At 34.1% G+C, this 20,984-nt stretch overlaps 1 protein-coding gene across 3 annotated transcripts in view; it reads left to right on the top strand.

The window, feature by feature from the left end:
• GRID2 (glutamate ionotropic receptor delta type subunit 2) overlaps window positions 1–20,984 on the top strand; it is a 1,327,069-nt gene that overhangs the window by 938,819 nt on the left and 367,266 nt on the right. For all 3 annotated transcript variants that reach the window (XM_019741137.2, XM_074323476.1, XM_019741134.2), the window contains exon 9: window positions 18,893–18,994. In XM_019741137.2, the coding sequence (XP_019596696.2) occupies window positions 18,893–18,994 (102 nt within the window). The remainder of the gene's footprint in view (window positions 1–18,892; window positions 18,995–20,984) is intronic.

Genomic DNA, 20,984 nt, shown 5'->3' with positions numbered 1-20,984 from the left:
ATAGAGAGTATCTACAAAGTAAACATTTTAATTAAAATTCCCATAAGTAATTATGCCCTCAAAATGAAACCATAAAATATTCCAGTTGGCAAGTTAGTTTACATTATATTTTCAGGCCTAAGTTCTAAATAGCACATCTTAAGAAAGGTACATGTAATAAGATACAAAAAAAAAAAAAAAAAAAGGTTATATATATCATGCTTTATAGCAATAGTTAAACTTTTTTTTTTTTTTCAGCTTGTTTGTTTCATATAGCTCATCATTTCTTTAGCTCCTGAAATATTCTTCTTATGAAATCTGGGTCATTTTTTTTTTCTGCTAAAAGCTTCACATTGTATATCTGTTGGGAGATTTTCATGGTCTTTATATGTTTTTGCACCTTTCATTAATTGATGGACTGACCGCCTCTATTTAAAATAATTTTTCAAGTTTGTTTGTATGGGAAACAGACATTGAAGATAGAAATAGTGTCTTTCTCCACCGCGAAGGACAGATTTGTTTAGTGTCCAGTATAATAAAGATGATGTTTCCCTCAGGAGCAAAGGGCAGGCATGCTTATTTCCTGTTATAAAAGATTTAGGTTCCCTAAGCTCAGGTTTTCTCACCTGTAGTACAACACAGTGCTTACGCAGACATCACCTGGCCCTCTTTGTATCACCTTGAGAAACTGGTGTCAATGCAGATACTGCTATTGCAATGAGAAAGTTATTTGTCTCTGACCCGGGAATCTCATGTCTTCTGCTAACATTATGAGATTATGGCAAGATAATGCGTTAGCTGGCAAGTAGGGTAAATTCTGAGACTCTTCACAGTCTTGACAATATGTTGTCCAGGTGGTTGTAGTTTCTTTTGAACCATCAGGTGCAAAATTATTTTAGCCTGTGGGCTCATATTCATCTGAGAACATACTTTTCTCATAATAGGTAAGGGATAGTCACTTTATTATCTGTTGTTTTTGGTAAGATCAAGAAAAAGGATGAGCCCTAGGGAAGAGAACTCTACATACCGTAAAACCACAGTTTTCAGTTTTCTTTGCCACCACACCAGAAATAAGTTGTTAAAAATTTAAGGACGGAGCAGCTATTCAATGGTAATTATCACTGAATTGTAATTCCCTAGAGGTCTGGATGGAGTAGGAGTGGAGAAGTGAATATGTAAAGCTGCTCAACCTGTATCTGCTTTTTTCAATTCCATATCCCAGCATAAATTTTGTACTTCTCTTCTTTTTATGCTACCCCCACCCCAAGTAAATTAATCAGTGCTATGAGTAACTTATATCCAATTTCTGCAGGGAATAGCCAGGCAATGCTATTCCACGTCCACACATGGAAGATGCAGAAGCTGAACTTAAAATACTTGAATCTGTCCTTTTTATTGCTGCTTTTTATTGCTGTCTCCCCAGGTTGCAACTACATATATTCCAGACACTCCTCTTCAATATATGCTTCCCCTTCCCAGAAGTTTCTCACAGTGCTGTTGTACATGTTTCTGAAATCTATGTAATTCCTCCAAGGTTAATTTCAGGGAAGAAAACCAGAGCCCTTACTATTTCACCACCAAATATATTTAAATCATGCATTGTAATAATATACATGTATCCTATGCATTGTGAAAGTTCACATCACGCCACTTTCCATTTACAAAAGACCTACATTATTACCTGTTTTGAAATCTAAAGAGGGTTTTTCACTTTTATGACAAAAAGGTAAAAAGTGAAAAAAGTTCAGCGTTCGCTTTGCAGAAGCTATTACAGAAGCAGCGAGCACCCCAGACAGTGAGAGGGGCCCCTCCAGGTTCCTTCCCCAGGAACCACACTCACATCTCAGCATCAATTCACCAGAGCTTTGAACTGTGCTAGTGAGCATCTGTGCTCCATCTCCTTTCTTTGTGCATCCATTAGCAAAATGTATCTGGAAAGCCTAAGAGAGCTTGTAAGGGTATTATGCTTAATGTAAAACTGGACATAATTAATTATACTTGGTATGATTTTGTAGGTTATTTTTGGGTCTAGGAAAGGTCATAAATATTTTCATATAAATTAATGGTAATTGCTTATTCACTTTACAGCATTTTGGCTTATGAAAGTTTTCATAGGAATGCTCTACTTTTGGGTAGCAGGGAAATCTGTATCCTTCTTTAGAGAAGGCTGATAAACCAATTTGTGTTTTCTAAAGACAAACCTCACCACATGTTAACCAAATAATTAATGTCAAAAATATTTTTTTTCTTTATTAAAATATTCCTCATAATGAAGAAGAAATTATACAATTAAAATATTGGCATTTTGCCATCACTAGTTATATTAGTTGGCCAGAGCAGCTATAACAAAGTTGAACCCACTGAGTAGCTTAAACAACAGAAATTTATTTTCTTAGAGTTCTGAAGACTGGAAGTCCAACCTCAAGGTGTCAGCAGGTTTGGTCTTTTCTGAGGCTTCTCTCTTTGGCTTGCAGATGGCCACCTTCTCAGTGTGTCCTCACTTGGTTTTTCCCTTGTGCATTGTATCCCTGGTGTCTCTTTGCATGTCCTAATCTCCTCCTCCTACAAGGAAATGAGTCTGATTGGATTAAGAGTTACTCATATGACTTTATTTAACCTTACTTATGTCTTTAAAGGATCTGTCTCCAAATAGAGTCACTTCTGAGGTACTGGGCTTCAACATGTAAATTTTAAGAGAACACATTTCAGCCCGTAAGACTACTGAAAGTAATAAATGAACAAAAATAGCTGATAATATTACTAACAGAGAAGGAGACAAATATTATGTGCCTTCTGTTTAAAGTACACCATACCAAACTCTTGCCACATATTACACTGAATTTGATCAATCTGCTGGATTTTCTAATTTATGGAAAATACAATGGACAGAGAAACATGTCAAGTGACACAGAGGGATTTAATCAGCACAATCCAGACCTTGGGAAACTATAGAAAATATGATTAATTTTTCTTTGACACATAAATTGAAGGAACAAATGAAGATAGATGAATGAAGAACCCGTTAATAAAAAGACTCAAGGGACATATTAACTATGGTGAAATATGGCTCCTAATGTGAATAAATAAGGACAACTTGAATATTGACTAGATAGTTGATAATATTGAGAAATTATTATATATTTTAGGGAGCATGATAATAATACCATAATTGTGCTTTAAAAGATTTCTCAATTTTAAGAGCTATAGACTAAATCGTTAGAAATAAAATTATGTAATGTATGGGGTTTGTTTTAAAATAAATCTGACAAGGATGGTGGCAGAAAAGGGTAAGAGTATATAAATTAATGCGATTGAAAATAAGGTGATAATTGCTTAATCAGGTTGATGAGTACTTAGGTTTATGATTCAATTCTATGTATATGTGTGTGTGTGTATATGTATACACATGTATATATATATATATATATATATATATACACACACACACAGAAATTTTCCATAATAAAAGGTTGGGCAGGCATTTTAAATTTTTTAAGTGTTCACAAAATGGTAGTTGGTACATCTTTTCAGTTTTTCTTTCTTTTTTTTTCCCCCTGCAGTAACGATGAGTTTTGGTGAGTCATTCTGTCCCTTGAGTTCTCTTTGTAAGGTTAATTATGTGCATTAGAGAGCTGGCTGAGGTTAGGAGAGTAAGTTCTTGTGGAAGGCAAGTGTTTCTGCTCTCCAACTAACTGCCTTATATGAGTATTAAACACTCAAGCTACCCACATCAGGCACACTGTTCTTGTCACTTGTGGTAACCTGTGTAGATGTTTATCTGATAGAATTCAGCTCAATAAATTTAGACTTCACACAATAGTGCATATCATTGTATCCCCTTCGGTCCCAAATATATTTCAAAATATGTCTAATCCAGCTATTAGTTTGATTACATAATCTATTGCGATAATACTTTCTAGGACTGAGATAATGTTTGAAGTATTTCAAAAGTGTTTTTGTTTGTTTGTTTTGGGTTTTTTTTTTTTTTTTATGTCTGGGTTAGAAAATAGCTTTGTCAAAACCAAAGTGAATTTCAAAATCCAGTTTCTATTTTATTAGGTTGGTTCAAAAGTAATTGCAGTTTAAAAGGTTAAAAATTGCAAAAACAGCAATTGCTTTTGCATCAACCTAATATTTTCCTCAATAACTTTGCATTTTAAAAATCATTTCAGAAAAGAGGATATCCTTCTGATTACATGTGTATGAAATGAACAAGAATAGAATAGAAGACAAAATTGTTCTATATCTATCATTTGATTACCACATATGTAATTTCAATATTCAGGTGAAAAATTATAAAATTTCACTAATTTTGTAAGGCTTAAATAAACAGTTTAAAACTCAGAGGGCTTTGTGATTAAGATTAAATGAAATAATGAATGTAAACGTTCAGCAGTTTCAGGTGCACAGTAAGCCCTCCATAAATGGTAGATACAATGACTGTTATAGATATTTTTTCTCAAAAATTCATATCTTGGACAGAATTCTAAGTCTATTTTCTGTATATCTGTGTTTTAAAAATAATTTAATACACATATGTTTAAATCCAGAGACTATATTTTTTAGCCAAATTAATAGTTTTTGAAATTGAATTTAGATTTCAATAAATCTCCAAAATGGTTTTCACAAAAAGAAAAGCAGCTGATATCTCCAATTTTAGCAGAGGATTATACAGTAAGGTCCAATATTGACTGAGTCAATATTCCTGAAAAATGAACCTTGTTAAAGCTGCATCATATAAGGGAAGGTTCTTATCTATATGTATTTCTCTAATTGTTATTATAAGTTAATCAGCTTCTTCCAGGTTCATTTACTTGGGATTTTTATTAATTTAGTAAAGGGAATCATTGATAAATTAAGTCACAATGATAACAAAATTCCATACCTTTTACTATGTGATTCATGAAATTCATAAATATATGTGATGGAATTCTATTATTGATTTTTAAATGTATTTTTATTAAAGAGTTAGAGATACTCCTCAAAACGTATGACTAAGAGAATGGTCTCAGTTTCAGTCTGCCTACATTTTAAATTTTCATCCCAAATATTCTAATACTGCCCAAGTGTCTCGTCTGAATCTGTGTCTCTATTCTTTGGCTTGAAACCTTTATGTATCTGGTGCTTTATTCTTCTGTGACATTGGAGAAAGGTTAGTTTTTTTCTGGAAGGATGACTTCTTGAGTAAGCTTCCAACTGAAAAACATTTCCTCAGTTCGGCAGAAAATCCCTTGTGAGACTTCCTGTTACCTCCTGAATAATTCCTACTGTGTACAGAAGGCCAAGATTCATTAATGAGTTCATCCTCAGTAACCTATAATCTGAATTATTATTGTAAAGACAAGAATGATACCTGGTTATTGATTTTCTACATTAAGGAAAGATGTCTTAAGAGATGCATATGTTTACAGAGAGTATATAGTAGGCAAACCTATGGGAAAATTATGTTTTCATAGTAAGATTTTATTATATATAACATAAATGACCAATTTTTATTAAAAGTTTATTCCATCTTTTTATTTGCTATTATAAAAAGGATAAAGTATATATTTAAATATATAATAATTAAGGATCAACCAAAATGTTGACTGAATTAATAAATTGATAAAAATACAAACTGTAAAAGTTATTTAAAAATATTTGAGGTGGGTGCACTTTTACTCACTCTGATTTTAGGATCTATGTCTGATTATAGATAATCACATATAGTTTATTCTGTCCCTTCCATTTTCTACGGTGGCTTTAGAAAGCCAAAGATAGATTATTGTAAATAAGTGAGAGGTCTTTTTCTTTTCCTTTTTTTTTTTCTTTCTGTATCTCTTTACTGTTTTTCTCCATGGCAGAAAAAAAGGTACATTCAAAATGCATCTGTGTATGGCTAAGGGATAATAAGCCAACTCATACATCTATTAAACCAAGTGCAATATATTTGAGGATAAAGAAACAAATATTTTGAATCAAAACCGTTTATTAATTGTCTACTGTATATTAGTGATACAAAAGTGCTGAATGTATTATAATGAATGAAAATACAACTCCAGCTATCAAGGAGCTAAAATTTGTACTGGGGAAACAGGCAAATAAGTGACTAAATTCTAGGATAATGCCCCACATAGTGAGTGGTACCAAGAGAGACTTATTTGAGAGGCACTGCAAGAACAAACTCATTACTGTTTGGCAAACGCTTTCACAATTCTAATTTGAGGAAATTTAAATTAATCAATATATACAGAAAATCAATTGTCCCCAACAGGTACAGAACTCATAAAATTATATCTTTCCACAAAGAAATGGTGTTTTAACTAAATAGGCCTGGTAAAAAGCTTGATACTAAAATGAGAATTTAGAACTGTCATCCATATGTGGTAAAATACCCACCCCCGCAAACACACCATAAAAAAAAAAAAAAAAAAAGTGTCCAGGAACTAACCCCGGACCATATGAATGTGACCTTATTTGGAAAAAAAAAAAGTTGTTTGTAGGTATAATTCAGGTAAGAATTTCATAGATTATCCAAGTGGGCCATAAATCCAATGACAAGTATCCGTATAGGGGAAAGGCAAAGATTTGAAACAGAGAAAGGAGAAGAGTCGATGGCCATGCAAAGATGGATGCAGAGATAAAAAGTACACAGCCATAAGTTAAGAAATGCCTGAAGCCACCAGAAACTGGTAGAGGCAAGGAAAGAGTTTCCTTGAGAGCCTTTGGAGACATCATGGCCCTGCCAACTCCTTGATTTCAGATCTGTCCTCTGGAACTGTGACATAACAAATTTCTACTGTTTTAAACTACTAAGTGTGTAATTTGTTATGGCAGCTATAAGAAACAGATCATGATCTAATTTGCCTTATTTTCCAAAGCATAGACAATTTTGAAAGTGTTTCCATCAGGTACCACAAAGATGAAAGTGTATATAGAAATGCCTATCTCAATTGCAGCAGGGAAATATTTTTTTTAAAGTTTTAAGGCATAAAGGAAAGTATTGGGGAAATGAAGGAATATCCCTCATATATGTACAAATATGTACAATTCCCTATTGCCTATAGAAGAAGAATTGAGTGTCCAGTCAGTTTTAGAGGCAAAGGTGACCATTGATTTCCTTAAGCCATTTGTCTCATTTATTATTGTATAACTAAACACTCCATAACTTAAATTGGCTTAAAACAAATCTATTGTCTCTATTCTGTAACAGCTATATACGATGTCAGAGGCATAGATTGAGGGAGAGGGGTTATCACTTTGTGAGGGGTGTAAATGTCTAACTAGTATATTGTTCAGTACACCTGAAACTAATAAAAATAAAAATAAAATAAAAGGAAACAGCCATTCAAAACAAACAAACAAACAAACAAATCTATTGTATAATATTTCCAAGGATGCTGTGGGTCTGGTATTCAGGCAGAGCTCAATAGGATGGATCACCTCTGCTCCACATAGTGTTCATTGGGATAGCTCAGTTGGGAGTAGAGCATCCAAGATGGCATCTCATGTTTGGGGCCTTGGTGCTGGCTGTTGGCTGGGGTCTCTAGTTCTCTTCCATGTGACTCCTTTCTCTTACCACATAGTCTCTCATTATTCATTATTCTAGCCCAGCCTTTTTCTTACTTAATTGTTGGTTTCCAAAAATGAGACAATAAAAGCTATAAGATCTCTAAATGCCCAGGCCCAGAAATCATATATTGTCCCTTCTGCCACATTCTACTGGTGAAAGCAAGTCACAGAATTAACTCAGATTCAGGAAGAGGTGGAATGTACTCGATCACTTGATGAAGGCTTGGTAAGCATGCACAGGCGTAAGAGGAGTTACCTCTGGCCATCTGGCAGACAGACTACTATACAGTGCTCTGCTTTTTCTAATCAGTTTTTGATAAAGTCTTATCCTTTCTCACAGATATCTACCTTCTTTAAATACAGAGCACTTATTTATTTTGGTCTTTTGGAATTTAGTAATATACTGCCTGATGGCATTTGTTGTTTTTTCTTTTAAAACAATTTCCTGCTTTGTCATTTCAAAAAGATCACAAACTGTTAGAGGTGAAAGATGGTATTCTGTTTCCCTATATGCCATAACACAAGCACAACAGGTATTTAATAAATAGCCTCTTGATTATAATGTTGAGTGATAGGAGAATAATGTATTTACACTATGCATAGTGTTGTATTAGTATCCATTAGATTATTTATTGCTAAATCTCTTGAAGATTATTGTGATCAGTTAACCCTTTCCTTTTCCAAATACTCCTGACTTTTCTCATTCTTATCGAATCCACAAAGAAATAACATCTCTTTTTTTAAAAAATATGTTAACATTTTTAAACATGCCTGATGTATCGGAGTCTCAATTGTTTAAATGTTTGCAATATTCCACAATGAAATAAAAAATTGTCTTCAAAGCTGGTAAGAATGCTCAGAGACATAGCCAATCACCTGATGATTCATTACCCAATGAAACCCAAGCACTCCATCCACATTTTGAGCACAGGAACAGCCATCTGATAAAGAGGGAGCTGGGAAGGAAGAAATTACACAGTGACCTAGATAAGTGTCATGTTAGCATGAGAATCAGATAAACTGATTGCAATGGCTGATTGCACTGCTTATAGTGAGAGTTATTTGGAAAATTTGAATGTGAAATTCTCTTTTGACTGTCACAGGACTGAGTCTTGATATATAGGAGTCATATTTAACAATTGTACAATCACAAAGTTAGACAGGATTTTATGAGATTAGCTGATTGATCATCCCTCACCTTGAGATAAAACCTGCAGGGTACAAAATCCTCTAGGCACTGAGATTTAATTTATCCTTTGGGGAAAATAACACGTATTCATTCTTTCAACAAATATTTACTGTATGTGAACTGTATAGGTGCTTGATATGCATCACTAAATAAAAGAGGCAAAATCTGTGCCTTTTGGGACCTGCAGTTTAATAGAGGAATGTAAATAATTCTATTAGTTTCCCCTTTATCACTATTAATCTGTATTGACTTCATGTACTTTTTAAATTGGTTTGCTCATTTCATAAGAAACTATACACAAAATAGACACAATCACTAATAAGCTGTGAGTTGTGAGAAAAGAGTTTAGAATTCATTTACATTAACAAACCATTTCATTTTCAGATGAAGATGCTAAGATTAAAAAAGGTTGATTCTTACTTGAAATAAAACCTAGGACTTCGAACAGTCAGTCCAGTGCTTTTTACTGTTTGCCTACTCTTTCAACAATTTTCTGCCTTTTCCTACATTGACTTAGTTATAGAATATATTCACAAAATCTAGCAATGTCCATGTATATTAGCTACACATCATTTGGTTCCATATGATAGAAACTCAATTTCAATAGTTGAGCCAAAAAAAGAGGTGTGTTTTTTCTGTTGTTTTGTTATTGTTGTTTTTCAATAAGACGATTTCAACTTCTCGAGGACCCCAAAACACAAATAGAGCTAATCTAGAGAAATAAGAACTCAAAGCCCATTAGGACTGTCTCTGTGCCTCTTGCTCTATTCTTCTCTGAAAAAGTATGTTATTGATTGAGGTCTAAATGACCTAGTGGGTTCTGGGGCCAAAATGCCTGGTTTCAAATCCTAGCTATTTCAGTTGCCAGCTGAATGACCTAGAACAACAGGTCAATTAAATTCTCAAGTCCTCAATTTCCTCATGTGTTAAAATTAGGAAAATTATAGTATCTGCCTGATCATATTATAGCAAAAAAAAAGTAAATTAAACGATAGTCAAGCTTTGGCACAGTGCCTGCCTCATAGGAAGTCTTCATTAAATGTAAACCATCATTATAAAATGAGAGATGTCAAGAGCTGAGCTGGGGAGAACTGAGCTGCCAGGTGTGGTAATAGTTGATTAAGACAAGTCAAAATGAAAAGTAACAATTAAACCTGTATACAGTTACTGCCATAGGAAAAGCAAGCCTTGAGAGAAGGTCCTTGCTCCCCCAGTCTTCTCATTTTCCCTCAAAGAATGGCACCAAGCAAGGGTCAGTTGTATCAGCAGAGATGTGGAGAATCATCTCACTGGTGAAGGGAACCCTGGTCAAAAGGCTCTTTCAGTTTTAGGGACCTGGAGGCTAGGTGGGGAGGCAGAAGGGAAAGGATAGGAATGGAAAAGTATTGAGTATTAAGACAGAATGGAGGAAAGTGTCCTCAAGGGTACCCCTTCTCCCTAACACTTGGGGGAGGCCTCAGCCCAGGGCTCCATTAGAGGGTCCTCTGAATGGAGGTTGCTGGGCTCAGCATGCAGATATTGCATACAAACATAGCCAGTCAAAGGGACCTGAGTTCTTGACTGCAACTCCTTTCCACAGACCTGCCAGGTAAAGCCTTCATAATTGCCTATGTCAGGCTTAAATGATCATTCATTGCTTTTGAGCCAGGAGCTTGACTCTTCAAAGAGGATTCTGTTTTCTTGAGAGGGCTTTCTCCTAGATGGGTAATGTTTCCTCCCCAAAAGTTCCTATTTTATGGGTATTTTGTAGTGAGATAGTATAGGTACAAGCCTTAAAATGAGGCCTGGAATATAAGAGGCATTTATCAGAGGTTACATATTACTCTTATTTTTAGTATTGCTAGTGTTGTTGTTATATAATTGTTCAAACTAGAGCTCTACTACAACTCATTTTATTCTTTACAGAGTTAGGCAATATCATCATTCCTTATTTTGAAGACTTCTGAAAAGTATTTCTTAACCTTTATTATGCAGAGCTCACTCTTTCTGTACCCAGGAAGATGAGAGTTGTTCATCCACATTCCTAATTAAGAAAAAAGTAAAAAAGAAAGAAAGAAAAGCTCAGCTATTAGCTGGCAGTACAATGTCTTGTCTTGTATATTGAGAACTTCATTTAAGGCATCATTTAAGAAACAATCAACAATCACTGCAAAATGTATTGAGTTTCATGTTTAAAAATCACCTAAATTTGTTTAGTACTCAGTAAAAATTGAAGACCCACTTTGTGCCAGGAATTATGTATTTAATAAAGGGAGAGAGAAAACAGTATTTTTTCCTGTTGCCTTGGAAACTTACAGATAATTGGTGCAATAAATGTTAATCATATAAAATATAGATTAAAATATTTAACTGTAATATTACTATAAAAGAGTGGAACACAATGCTGTATTGGAGTGACATGAGCTACCCTGGGGGTCCGGACAGGCGGTCAGGGAAAGTTTACCTTAAGTTATAGATGTTTACATTGAGTTCTAAAGGCTGAGTAAAAGTGAATTCTGCAATTTATTGAATAATGGCAGGTATCTAACATTCTTCCAATCGAGGAAAACTGTATATTTATAAAACCATTGGTTCTCAAATTTGGCTATTCTTTGGAATCATCTTAGAAATGTAAAAAATACTGATGACTGGACCTCATGCCCCAAAATACTGATTTAATTGGCATGGGTTATGATTTTGGCATTGGGATTTTTTTTTTTTAACTCCCAAAGTGATTCTGATACACTTCAATGCTTGAGAAATATGTTTAAATCCTTAAATAGGATGGTTATTTCTAACTCAAGAAACTGAAGGACCACTCGTGTGTTTGGAGTTCAAAGAATGAAAGTGAATGTGGTATGACATGAGACTACGAACGTAAAATATGACGAATCATACAGGTCTGGTATAAAACACTGTAAGAGGCACAGGGCACACAAAGATGATTAAGGTCGTACCCCTATTTAATGCAAGAGATAGGGAAGATGGAGAATTCTAATGATTTTAAAATGAAGATCCCCTTTAAATCACCTCAAGGTAGAACGGAGTGAAGGAGAAAATACAGGCACTTTTATCAGGTTGTAATCATTAAATGCTGACATATTATTAGAAAAAAATAATATTCTGATCAGAAAGAAAACAAAAACTAGTAGAATTTTAGACTGAGGAATTGCGCTGAAGAATCACAAAAATTGTCAGGGGTACGATATGATAGTAGGACACAATCTCCCATGGGGGACGTTTTGTTTTTCATTCAGCTAGAACTAGAGAGTCAAAGAAAAGAATAATAGAAGAGTAGAGAGGATAGCAGGAGTTTTAATTCAAACATTCATTTATTAGCTATCTATTAGGACTTACTAAATACCAATACACCAATACTATGTAAAGGGCTAGGGGTACAACGTTATGGTTTCACAGAGTTTATAGTCTCTTATCATATTTAAAACAAGAAAAATAAAATAACTTGTTTATTTTAGAAAGTGTCCCTAATTATTTTTTGCAAAGGAAGTCAGTAAACTCGATGCCTTTGGTTGATAAGGTTGAGTAGCCATTCTATGAGATTGCATGCCCTGGATGTTAGGGAAAGTTTTCAAGCTGTTTTTTTCAATCTTGGCCACAGACTGAAATTACCTGGAAAGAGTTAAAAATACTGATGCCTGGGTCACAACCCTGAAGATTCTGATTTAATTTTTCTGTGGTTGGGCTGAGGCATCAGAATTTCTTAAAGCCTTCAGGTGACTCAACTATGCAGCCAAAGCTGAGAACCACAGCTTTAGAGGCATATTCCATTACTAAAACTAGTAAGTGACTCCAGATGATAAGGCTGAGCAAGAAACAAAAGAACACTGATTATGTAGGAATAACAATAACGAACATCTTTTTAGCCTTTGTGTACCAAGAACACATCTAAGCACTGAACAGGTATTAAGTCAGTTAACAGTCCCACCAGCCCTATGAGGATGTCACTTTTATTCTCCTTTGAGAGAAGAGAAAGCAAAGGCCCAAACACACACACCCAACAGTGTCAGAGCAAGTGTTTGAACTTAAGCAGTCTGGTTGTAGAGTTTCTGATTTTAGCTGCTAGATATATTGCCTCTAATATAGGGTGATAATAATTTTACACCAAGAATTACAAAAGAAGAGAAAACTTATAATAATGGCAGATTATCATTAAATCAGTTAAATACCAGTTGATAACTAAGAATGGCTATTATGACTGCATAGAACACCTTTGAGCTATGTTCTTATATATAAATATTCTATACATATATATGTATATATACACACACACACACATTGCTTCTCATGTTTATATTCTTCATTTGTGGAAATCATTTAAGTTCATCTTCTTGTACGTGTACATTTTTAAATAGCACAGAACTTTTTGTTTTCAGTAGCAAATACAGGGATATATAAGTGGTCGAATCCAGTGTTTTGTTGTTTTGGGTTTTTTGTTGTTGTTGTTGTTTCCCCCTGACTTTTGTAAAGACAGAGTCCCAGAGAGCAGTTTCCAGGCTTTCAGCCTCACGTGGGAAGGTACTGGGTGGGTTATTAGATGGCCATCAGCTGTGGCTGGGTGGTCATCAGCTGTTACCGGTTAGCCATTAGCCACTAATATAACTGCCGTGGCTGCGCTAGGGGTTTGGTTGGTTGGTTGGTTGGCAGAGAGAAGTGGATGGCAGGTTTCGCATCGTGTGGAGCCTGCTCCCTGTGTCTCCAACCCAGCCGCCAGTGAAAATATAGTGGTATGACTCCCCTATCTATGGCTCCGTTTGTGTTCCTTTGTGGCCTCACCATATCCTGCGTTCTTATGTGGGGAGCGAGAGCTGAGTCCCTGCATGACACTTTCAAATACATTTTATTCTGAAGGAGACTCAAGTGCTAGGGCTATTCTATATAATCCAAAGAATGACCATTACTTCATGGTACTGACAAAACTGTAGGAATAGAAAATTAGGAGGGAATAATCATCCTCTAGGGAGTAAGTTTTACATTGAACCTATTTTATGGGTGGAAATTCCATAAAATAAATTATTATTGGAGCAATTACTGGCACAGTGCATTCTTATACATGTCAAAGAGGAAAACATCCCAATTTAACTATAAAACATGTTCTGGAATCAACCTGCCATATGTATTTTAATTTAATTTTTACACTTTTAATCCATTACAGAAGTCATATCTACCAAATACATGTTGTGCATTTCTAAACAGTTGGCCTTCAGCTACTTTGCCTACACCTTTGTTGTTCCCTCTTTTCCTCTGAAGGCTGAGAAAGCAAATAAAGGAAATGTAGTGGCTGGGAACACACAGCCCCCAGCGTAGTGGGTATTTTGTGTCCTGCAGCTAGAGATTTGGTACTATAGCCAGGCTTCATTTGTTCCATATGAATACAAGCTAATAAATGTAGGGAATTCCATTTGGTATCCAATTAAGAGCTCTCTTGACTCCTGTTATTAGAGCCTACAAGCTATTGAGCGTAAAATTAAAGTTGAACAGTTCAGCTCTTTTTGACATTGTAACACTGCCCGAAAAATAGTGATGTAAGTCAAACGTCATTCTTTAAAGCCCATAGACAAATGAAAACATTGAGGGGAAAAGTAAATATCTAAATCTCGGTTTTACTAATTATATAACACGGAATGTTAGGAGCATACTACTATTCTCATGCAAATACATCAACCAGTTTGTTGAACACAAGATATTACATTGATTTTTAACAGAAAGCTACAAGATTATTATTGCTAAAGCTCCAATGAAGGAAATAATTAAAGCATTAAGCATTTTTAAGCTTTTAAGATGACTTTTGGCAATAACCAGAAAATACTATAGGAAATCGATATAATGTAATTGAAAGGAAATTGAAATGCTCTTTATTTTTTTCATACCTTCTAAATTTTCCGTAGACTGTCAGGCCATGGACGATAGTGAATCTTGTTTTGACATCAGCAGTATAACTTTCTGTAAATCTCATTGCTGCAGGGGCCACTTTTATTATTTCTTAGGAAGTGTTCAACTGAATAGATAGTATTGAGAGATTTTGTGTGCATTATCTTTATTTTGTGTGCATTATCTTTATTAGCTTCTGGCCTCATTGTTTTAAAAAAATACAATAAAAAACAGAAACAAAAACACAACCAGACATAAACAACCTTCTCCACATAGCAGAGAAGTCAAGTTAATAAAATTTCAAACAATGAAACCAGGGAAGTTGTTAGATAAGCCTCACACTTGAACGTAAGTGAAATTCTTCTAGTTTTCATCAAACACTATGCCTGTCAATCTTGCTATGCTTCAGGGAATATGACCCATTGTAGATACAAATTCAATTTGGATCTATGTGAATCTAACTCATTTTTATTGCTTATTATTGGAAGAGTTATTACAATAAAACAGAATAGCTTGAAGTGAACCTCCGGGAGATGAATGGATATGAACAGAAGTTAAAGAATTACAAAACTTGAAAAATCTTTCCCTAAAAAGGGTATATTCAACATTTCCTTTATGTGTTGCTGTTGTTTACTTCCTCTTTGGTATACATTTTGAGAAGCATCAGCAGACCGTAGGGTAAATAAAATCTGTGCCACACCTATATTTAGTAAGTTGGTCAAACAAAGTAGAGATTTCCAGAAATATTTTTGAGTCTCTCTTATGTTAGCCACTTAATTTTTCTACTACTTTCTTAATTTTACGCAATACCTCTTGACAGGTTAAGTGGATAAAAGATAACACAGTGGAAGGAGCAGAACCTCTTGATACTCAGTTTCCCCTTCTGTAAAATGGGGGCAACAATGATACTTTTCTCATAGGGTGGTTTTGATAAGTAAATTAATTAATATAAGTAAAACTCTCAGATGATTAGCACATTCTATGTACTATGTACATGTTATAACTTTTATAAAAATGACGATTATGATGATTTTGCCTTTTAACTTCTATTGCCAAAATGTAAATGCACTAGCTATTATATTGAGCCAGCCACTTAATAGTTCTGAGTCTCAATTCCCTTGACTATAAAAATAGGAATAATATCTTCTCTACCTACTTTAAACAGATCATGTTGATGTAAAGAATTTGTAAGCTATAAAACAGCACTGCAATTAGAAACCCTGCATCTCGGCTTTAAAAAGCACTAATTTAAATCCTAGTTTCCTCTCTTAGTGGATACATGACCTTAGTTGAGTCCTTACTTTCTATGCTTATAAAGTACTAATGGTAACAGCACCTTCTCATAAAGTTATTTTGAGCCCTAAATGAGATCATGTATGAAAAGCTCAGTAACATGGTTGACACATAGAAAGTATTCCCAAAAATGTGAAAGAAACAGTTCTATCCAATATAGGAGATAAGTATTATGTAGCTTTCTTAATAATTGTTTTGTTGTTATGCCCAATGTTGATATGTGATGAGTAGATGTAATTTGTTTCTATTTTTCCAGAGAATATGTATCTTAAATTTTCTCTACCTCAAAATTCAGTCTCTGAGCATCCTAGTTCTTTGTGCCCACAGCTAACACTAAATATTGGGGTTTGTGCATATGAAGGAGGAACTGAGTTCAGTAAAAGGAGTCACCAATCCTAAAATCCAGACTGCTCTTTGTAAGAACAGGAACAGCCTTACTAGTGCTATGATCAAAAGACATGTGAGTCTGATAGAAAAAGAGAAAGAAGAGAAGGAAGGGAGGGAGGAAATAGAAAAGTGAAAAAGCTTCATTAAGCAGAGGGGAAAATTATATGCCTTGTAATATCTATGAGAGAATCTGGCCAAACATTAAAAAAAAAAAAAAAAGCCATGAGTACTTCATATCAACTTATTGACTTACCCACTATGCACATACATGATATTAAAAATAAAACTTCAAGGAAAGATTTTGATTGGCTTGGGACACTTGACCAAGAATTAACAATTGCTAAACCAGAAAGTCAGAGTCATGAAAAAATGAATTAGTTGGAGCATTTATCTAGGGATGAAAAAATAAAGTAATTCTCCAAAGGGCCAAAGAAAGAAGAGGGGTTAGTAAAGACATGTTCATTGGAAGAATCGGTGCGAATAAAAAGAAAAAAGGAATAAGAAACATCGTTTATGGTACAAATAATGTTTAAGTCATTGCTTAGGTATGAAGACAAGATATACCTACTCTAAATACTTTGCATTATTGTTATTTCAGACCCCACAATACTAGAGTGCTTTCTTAGACAGAATTTCTAAACCATTGACAATATTCGGTAATATTTAAAGGAAGGCAAAAGTAAGAAGCTGGAAATTATATATTGTAAAATATTTGTGCAGCGCATTGTTGAAACAAACTGCTCAGCAGTCTTGTTTATTCTTGTAGTAAATATTTTGACTAGTCAATACACCTAAATACTATGGTCAAGTTGGCACTAATAGATGTAATTTATTTAAGCAAATTGACAGTAAGTTAACCAAACTTAAAAAAGAAAAAAAAATCCTCCATGGGAGAAAAAAAAAAAATTTTTCTGTTTTTACTTTGGCAGCTTAGACATACTTACCCTGAACAAGATGATGTAGTAAAAGCTATTCATTCAGCTAAAAATTAAGTAATATGATTGCAAAATGTGAATAGCACATTGCAAATTTAGTTCTTCATTTAATGCTGGAGATCACTTTTTCCACCAACATGGTTTAGTCTAGGAAAATAAAATATTAAAGAACTAATTAAGAAAAAGTGCACATCAAGGAATGTAATGAGGATAGACTTTAGTTGACCTCAAAAGAGAACAAAAGCTCAAAAGAAATTTCATAAGGTTTTAACTTTGGCAAGAGGACTACAATATCTCTGATAATTAGACTTTCAACACATTTGGATCTGCTAATTGGATCTAAGTTTTAATTAGACTTTTTATGTAACTAAGAACGACATATCATTGTATGAATTTAATCTGCTTTTACAGTTGAAACCAACAATTAGCAGGCTTTTCCAAATTATTTAATACAGAAAAGCTGACTTTTTGTTTACACTGTGATATCTCCTTCTCTTACGATATATTACGTACATTTTAGTTTTCTTAATTAAACACCTTTTGGAGAGCTCAAAGAGAAACTTGAGTTTGAATAGGAAGCACCTAAATCGTTAGTAAGGGAGACTTGCCAGTATGTTGACGACTTTGGAAGCCACAAACACAATGAAATACAAGGAAATAAATCACAGTCTTCAGGAGGAAGAGCACAAATAACCATGTGCTCCCATAAACATTCAGTTAATCAAAACAGTCTCTGAATATGACTAAAGGTTTGTCACATTTTTAAAGCATGCAAATGTGGAATAGGTTCCCAAATGTGAAGGCTCATGGATCTGCTATCAGGATTAATAGCATGACATTTCTTCCCAAGATATGCATTACAGTGTTCTCCTTGCAGCTTTGCTTCTTAAGCCGTTATCTACTAATTCAAGTCACAGCATCTCTCTTTTCTCCTTATTTCTGAATTGAGAGTCATCCATTTTTATCCTGTTGTGATTTATAAGCAGTAATTTTAAAACCGGGAGCCCTCAGATTTGGATATTACAAGAGATAAGAACTACATGAGGATGTAAAATTAAACCAGTATTTTGGAGAGTAAAGAGCAGTGAATCATAGGGAGACGTTAAGGGAAAGGCTGCTGCCAACATTTTCCAAGCAAATTGATAGCACTGACAAAAAAGGGAAATGATACTGTTTTATGTGTGAATACTTGACAACAACAAAGCCATATATATGATTTTTCCTCAAATAAAAGCAGTAATCCTTCTAACCACATTAAAAATCTTCTGTTTTTTCCCCAGTGAAAGCAGTATAAGATCTAATTAAAACTATGGAAACTGTAAGAAAATCTAACTTTTGCAGTATTGATATATTAGAACAGACGTTATGCTAGAATTATATGTGCTATTATTTTTCCAATTAGTGCATTACTGGGACTGCATGTTTGGTGTATTTATAACTCCTCATTAAGTCAAATGTCCTCAGCAAGTCTCGTAAAACACGCTGGGTACTGTCATATCCATATGATGATGTTTAAAAGCAGGAAATGGCATTTCTGATTGCTTCATTTGCTATTGAAAAGGAAAACCTGCCCCGGGCCCTTCCTGTATCAATTATACCAGATGTATCACACAGTTCTCTGAAAGATCTATACATAGGTCATTGGACTGTTCTTCAGGCAGAAAAGTGACTAAGCTATTTTATCTTTCAGCTTGGGTGCTGGAATCCTGTCACAGGGCTGAATGGGTCACTGACTGACAAGAAACTGGAGAATAACATGCGTGGAGTGGTTCTCCGTGTGGTGACCGTTCTGGTAAGTGAGATCCAAGCCTTGTGGTTTTGCCTTCTAAAGGTTAGTTTATCCTTCATTTCTTTATGTTTTATTAACTGATACCATCATCTTAAAAGAGATTTAAGAAATCTTGATGCTGTTCTAAGATATTTTTATTGGTTACATTTTTCCAGCCTTCGGTTTATGTAGATCAGAATCAGGTTTTTGCAGGCTTTTCTTTTAATTACAGTGCTTTTGTCAGTAGCATTCTTAGACATGTTGTGCTTGATTTCCTCCTTCCACAGTTTCCTACACATGCTAAAGTGAGGGTATGCTTCAGGCATTCTCTCACTGAAACCCTAGAGTATACATGAATGTAGATAACCATTCCAAACAAGGGTAATTTGATTAAAGTTGTACATTCAGTAACACTAAAACACTAGCAGACTAAGCCAATATTTTTCTTGGAAGAACCTACTTCAACAGAAAGACCATCCAATTGTTGAATCAATATTTATTGAGTATAAACTGTATTCAAGCTCAGTGCTGATTACTGGGGACACTGATAAATAAAATAGATATGATTCTCTTTATAGTGCTTATCATTTAGTGATTCTATGAATATTAAATGGATTATACTTGTGAAATAATTCCATTAACTTGTTAAAAATTCAATAAATGGTAACTGTTATTAATTTACACATTATTATTTTCTTTCACAATAAACATATGAAATAAGATATTAACAGAGATATTCTTAAACAGTAAAATACTCAGATGGGTACTGTGTAAATAGCCATAGAGCATGGAGACATGCATTCTCCCTGGCTATTTCAATGTGCCTGACCTTGTGCTACTTTATCGTACATTTCAATCCTAATAGTCCATAGTTCTTAACTTTATTTTCCTTCAGGAAAGCTTACTTATTTTTAAATTTGAAAAAGTCTTTCTAGTAGACTAAACAAATTACAGAATTAGTAAACATGAGAAGCAGTCTGTTTTATATGTTAATACTAATTGGGTGTTTAGTAAAATTTATAATAGCAACATCTGCCCTTTGTACATTGTTTAATACAAATTAAGTAGACTCAACATAATTTTCTAGTATAAAAAAATCTGTGATATTCTCTATAAAAGGAAATTCAAATGAGTAGTTTACCCCTTTATGATGCCTATAATTTATTTCTAATTATTGCTTTAATATGATTTTCACTTTTTGGCAAATAATTTTAAAAAGCTTGTTTAACACCTGTGTTATACAATTGAGTATTTCCTTTGTAACGTGCAAAAAAATATGTGTATGTTTCATAAGTATCTTTAGAAGTATTTTGTCTTAACAGGTACTTACAGGTTATACAAGGCAGAACTCTTTAATGCAGTTTCCTAACAAAGTACTAGAATTTCATCTGTTTGTAGTATAAATAATAAGATGACTAATCCATACACCTACATGTCATCTTATAGGTATATACATATACCTGAAGGTATGCATAGAATCTTGTTGGGTAGATGTACACATAACAAAAAGCAAACAGCTAAGATGTATTAAATATTTACTATATGCCAGAAACTCTACTAATTCATTAGCATATAAAACCTTATTCAGTCCTCACAATATTTCTAATAAATAGATAGTATTCTGATCCCAAGAATGTGGTAAAACAAACTGAGACATCCAGAGATTGAATAAAAATGTGGATGATTACACAGATTAAGTAGCAGAGAATGTAGGGATTCAAATCCAGGAAGTCTGACTTCAGACTTTTTAACCTCTTCCTTCCTAGCATTATATTATACTCTCTCTAGTCTTATTGTGGTAAGTGTGTGAACTGAGGTAGTTACAGGATTTTACTTGATGTGAGTGTTGGAAATGCTTAACCCTGAATAAGATGAAAGTGAATTTTATTGGGAAAGCTTCATAAGGTCAATTATTTTAAATTCCTTTCCTGGCTGAACAAAATGACTGCTATTTTGTACACGAAATGATACTCCTTCACACAATGTTAATTCCTGCATGCCCCAGTCTCACCTT

The sequence above is a fragment of the Rhinolophus sinicus genome, linkage group LG02, assembly GCF_036562045.2.
Source record: "Rhinolophus sinicus isolate RSC01 linkage group LG02, ASM3656204v1, whole genome shotgun sequence".
Taxonomy (NCBI): domain Eukaryota; kingdom Metazoa; phylum Chordata; class Mammalia; order Chiroptera; family Rhinolophidae; genus Rhinolophus; species Rhinolophus sinicus.
The sequence above is the reverse complement of the archived record's forward strand: the minus strand, read 5'-3'. Positions and strand labels throughout refer to the sequence as shown.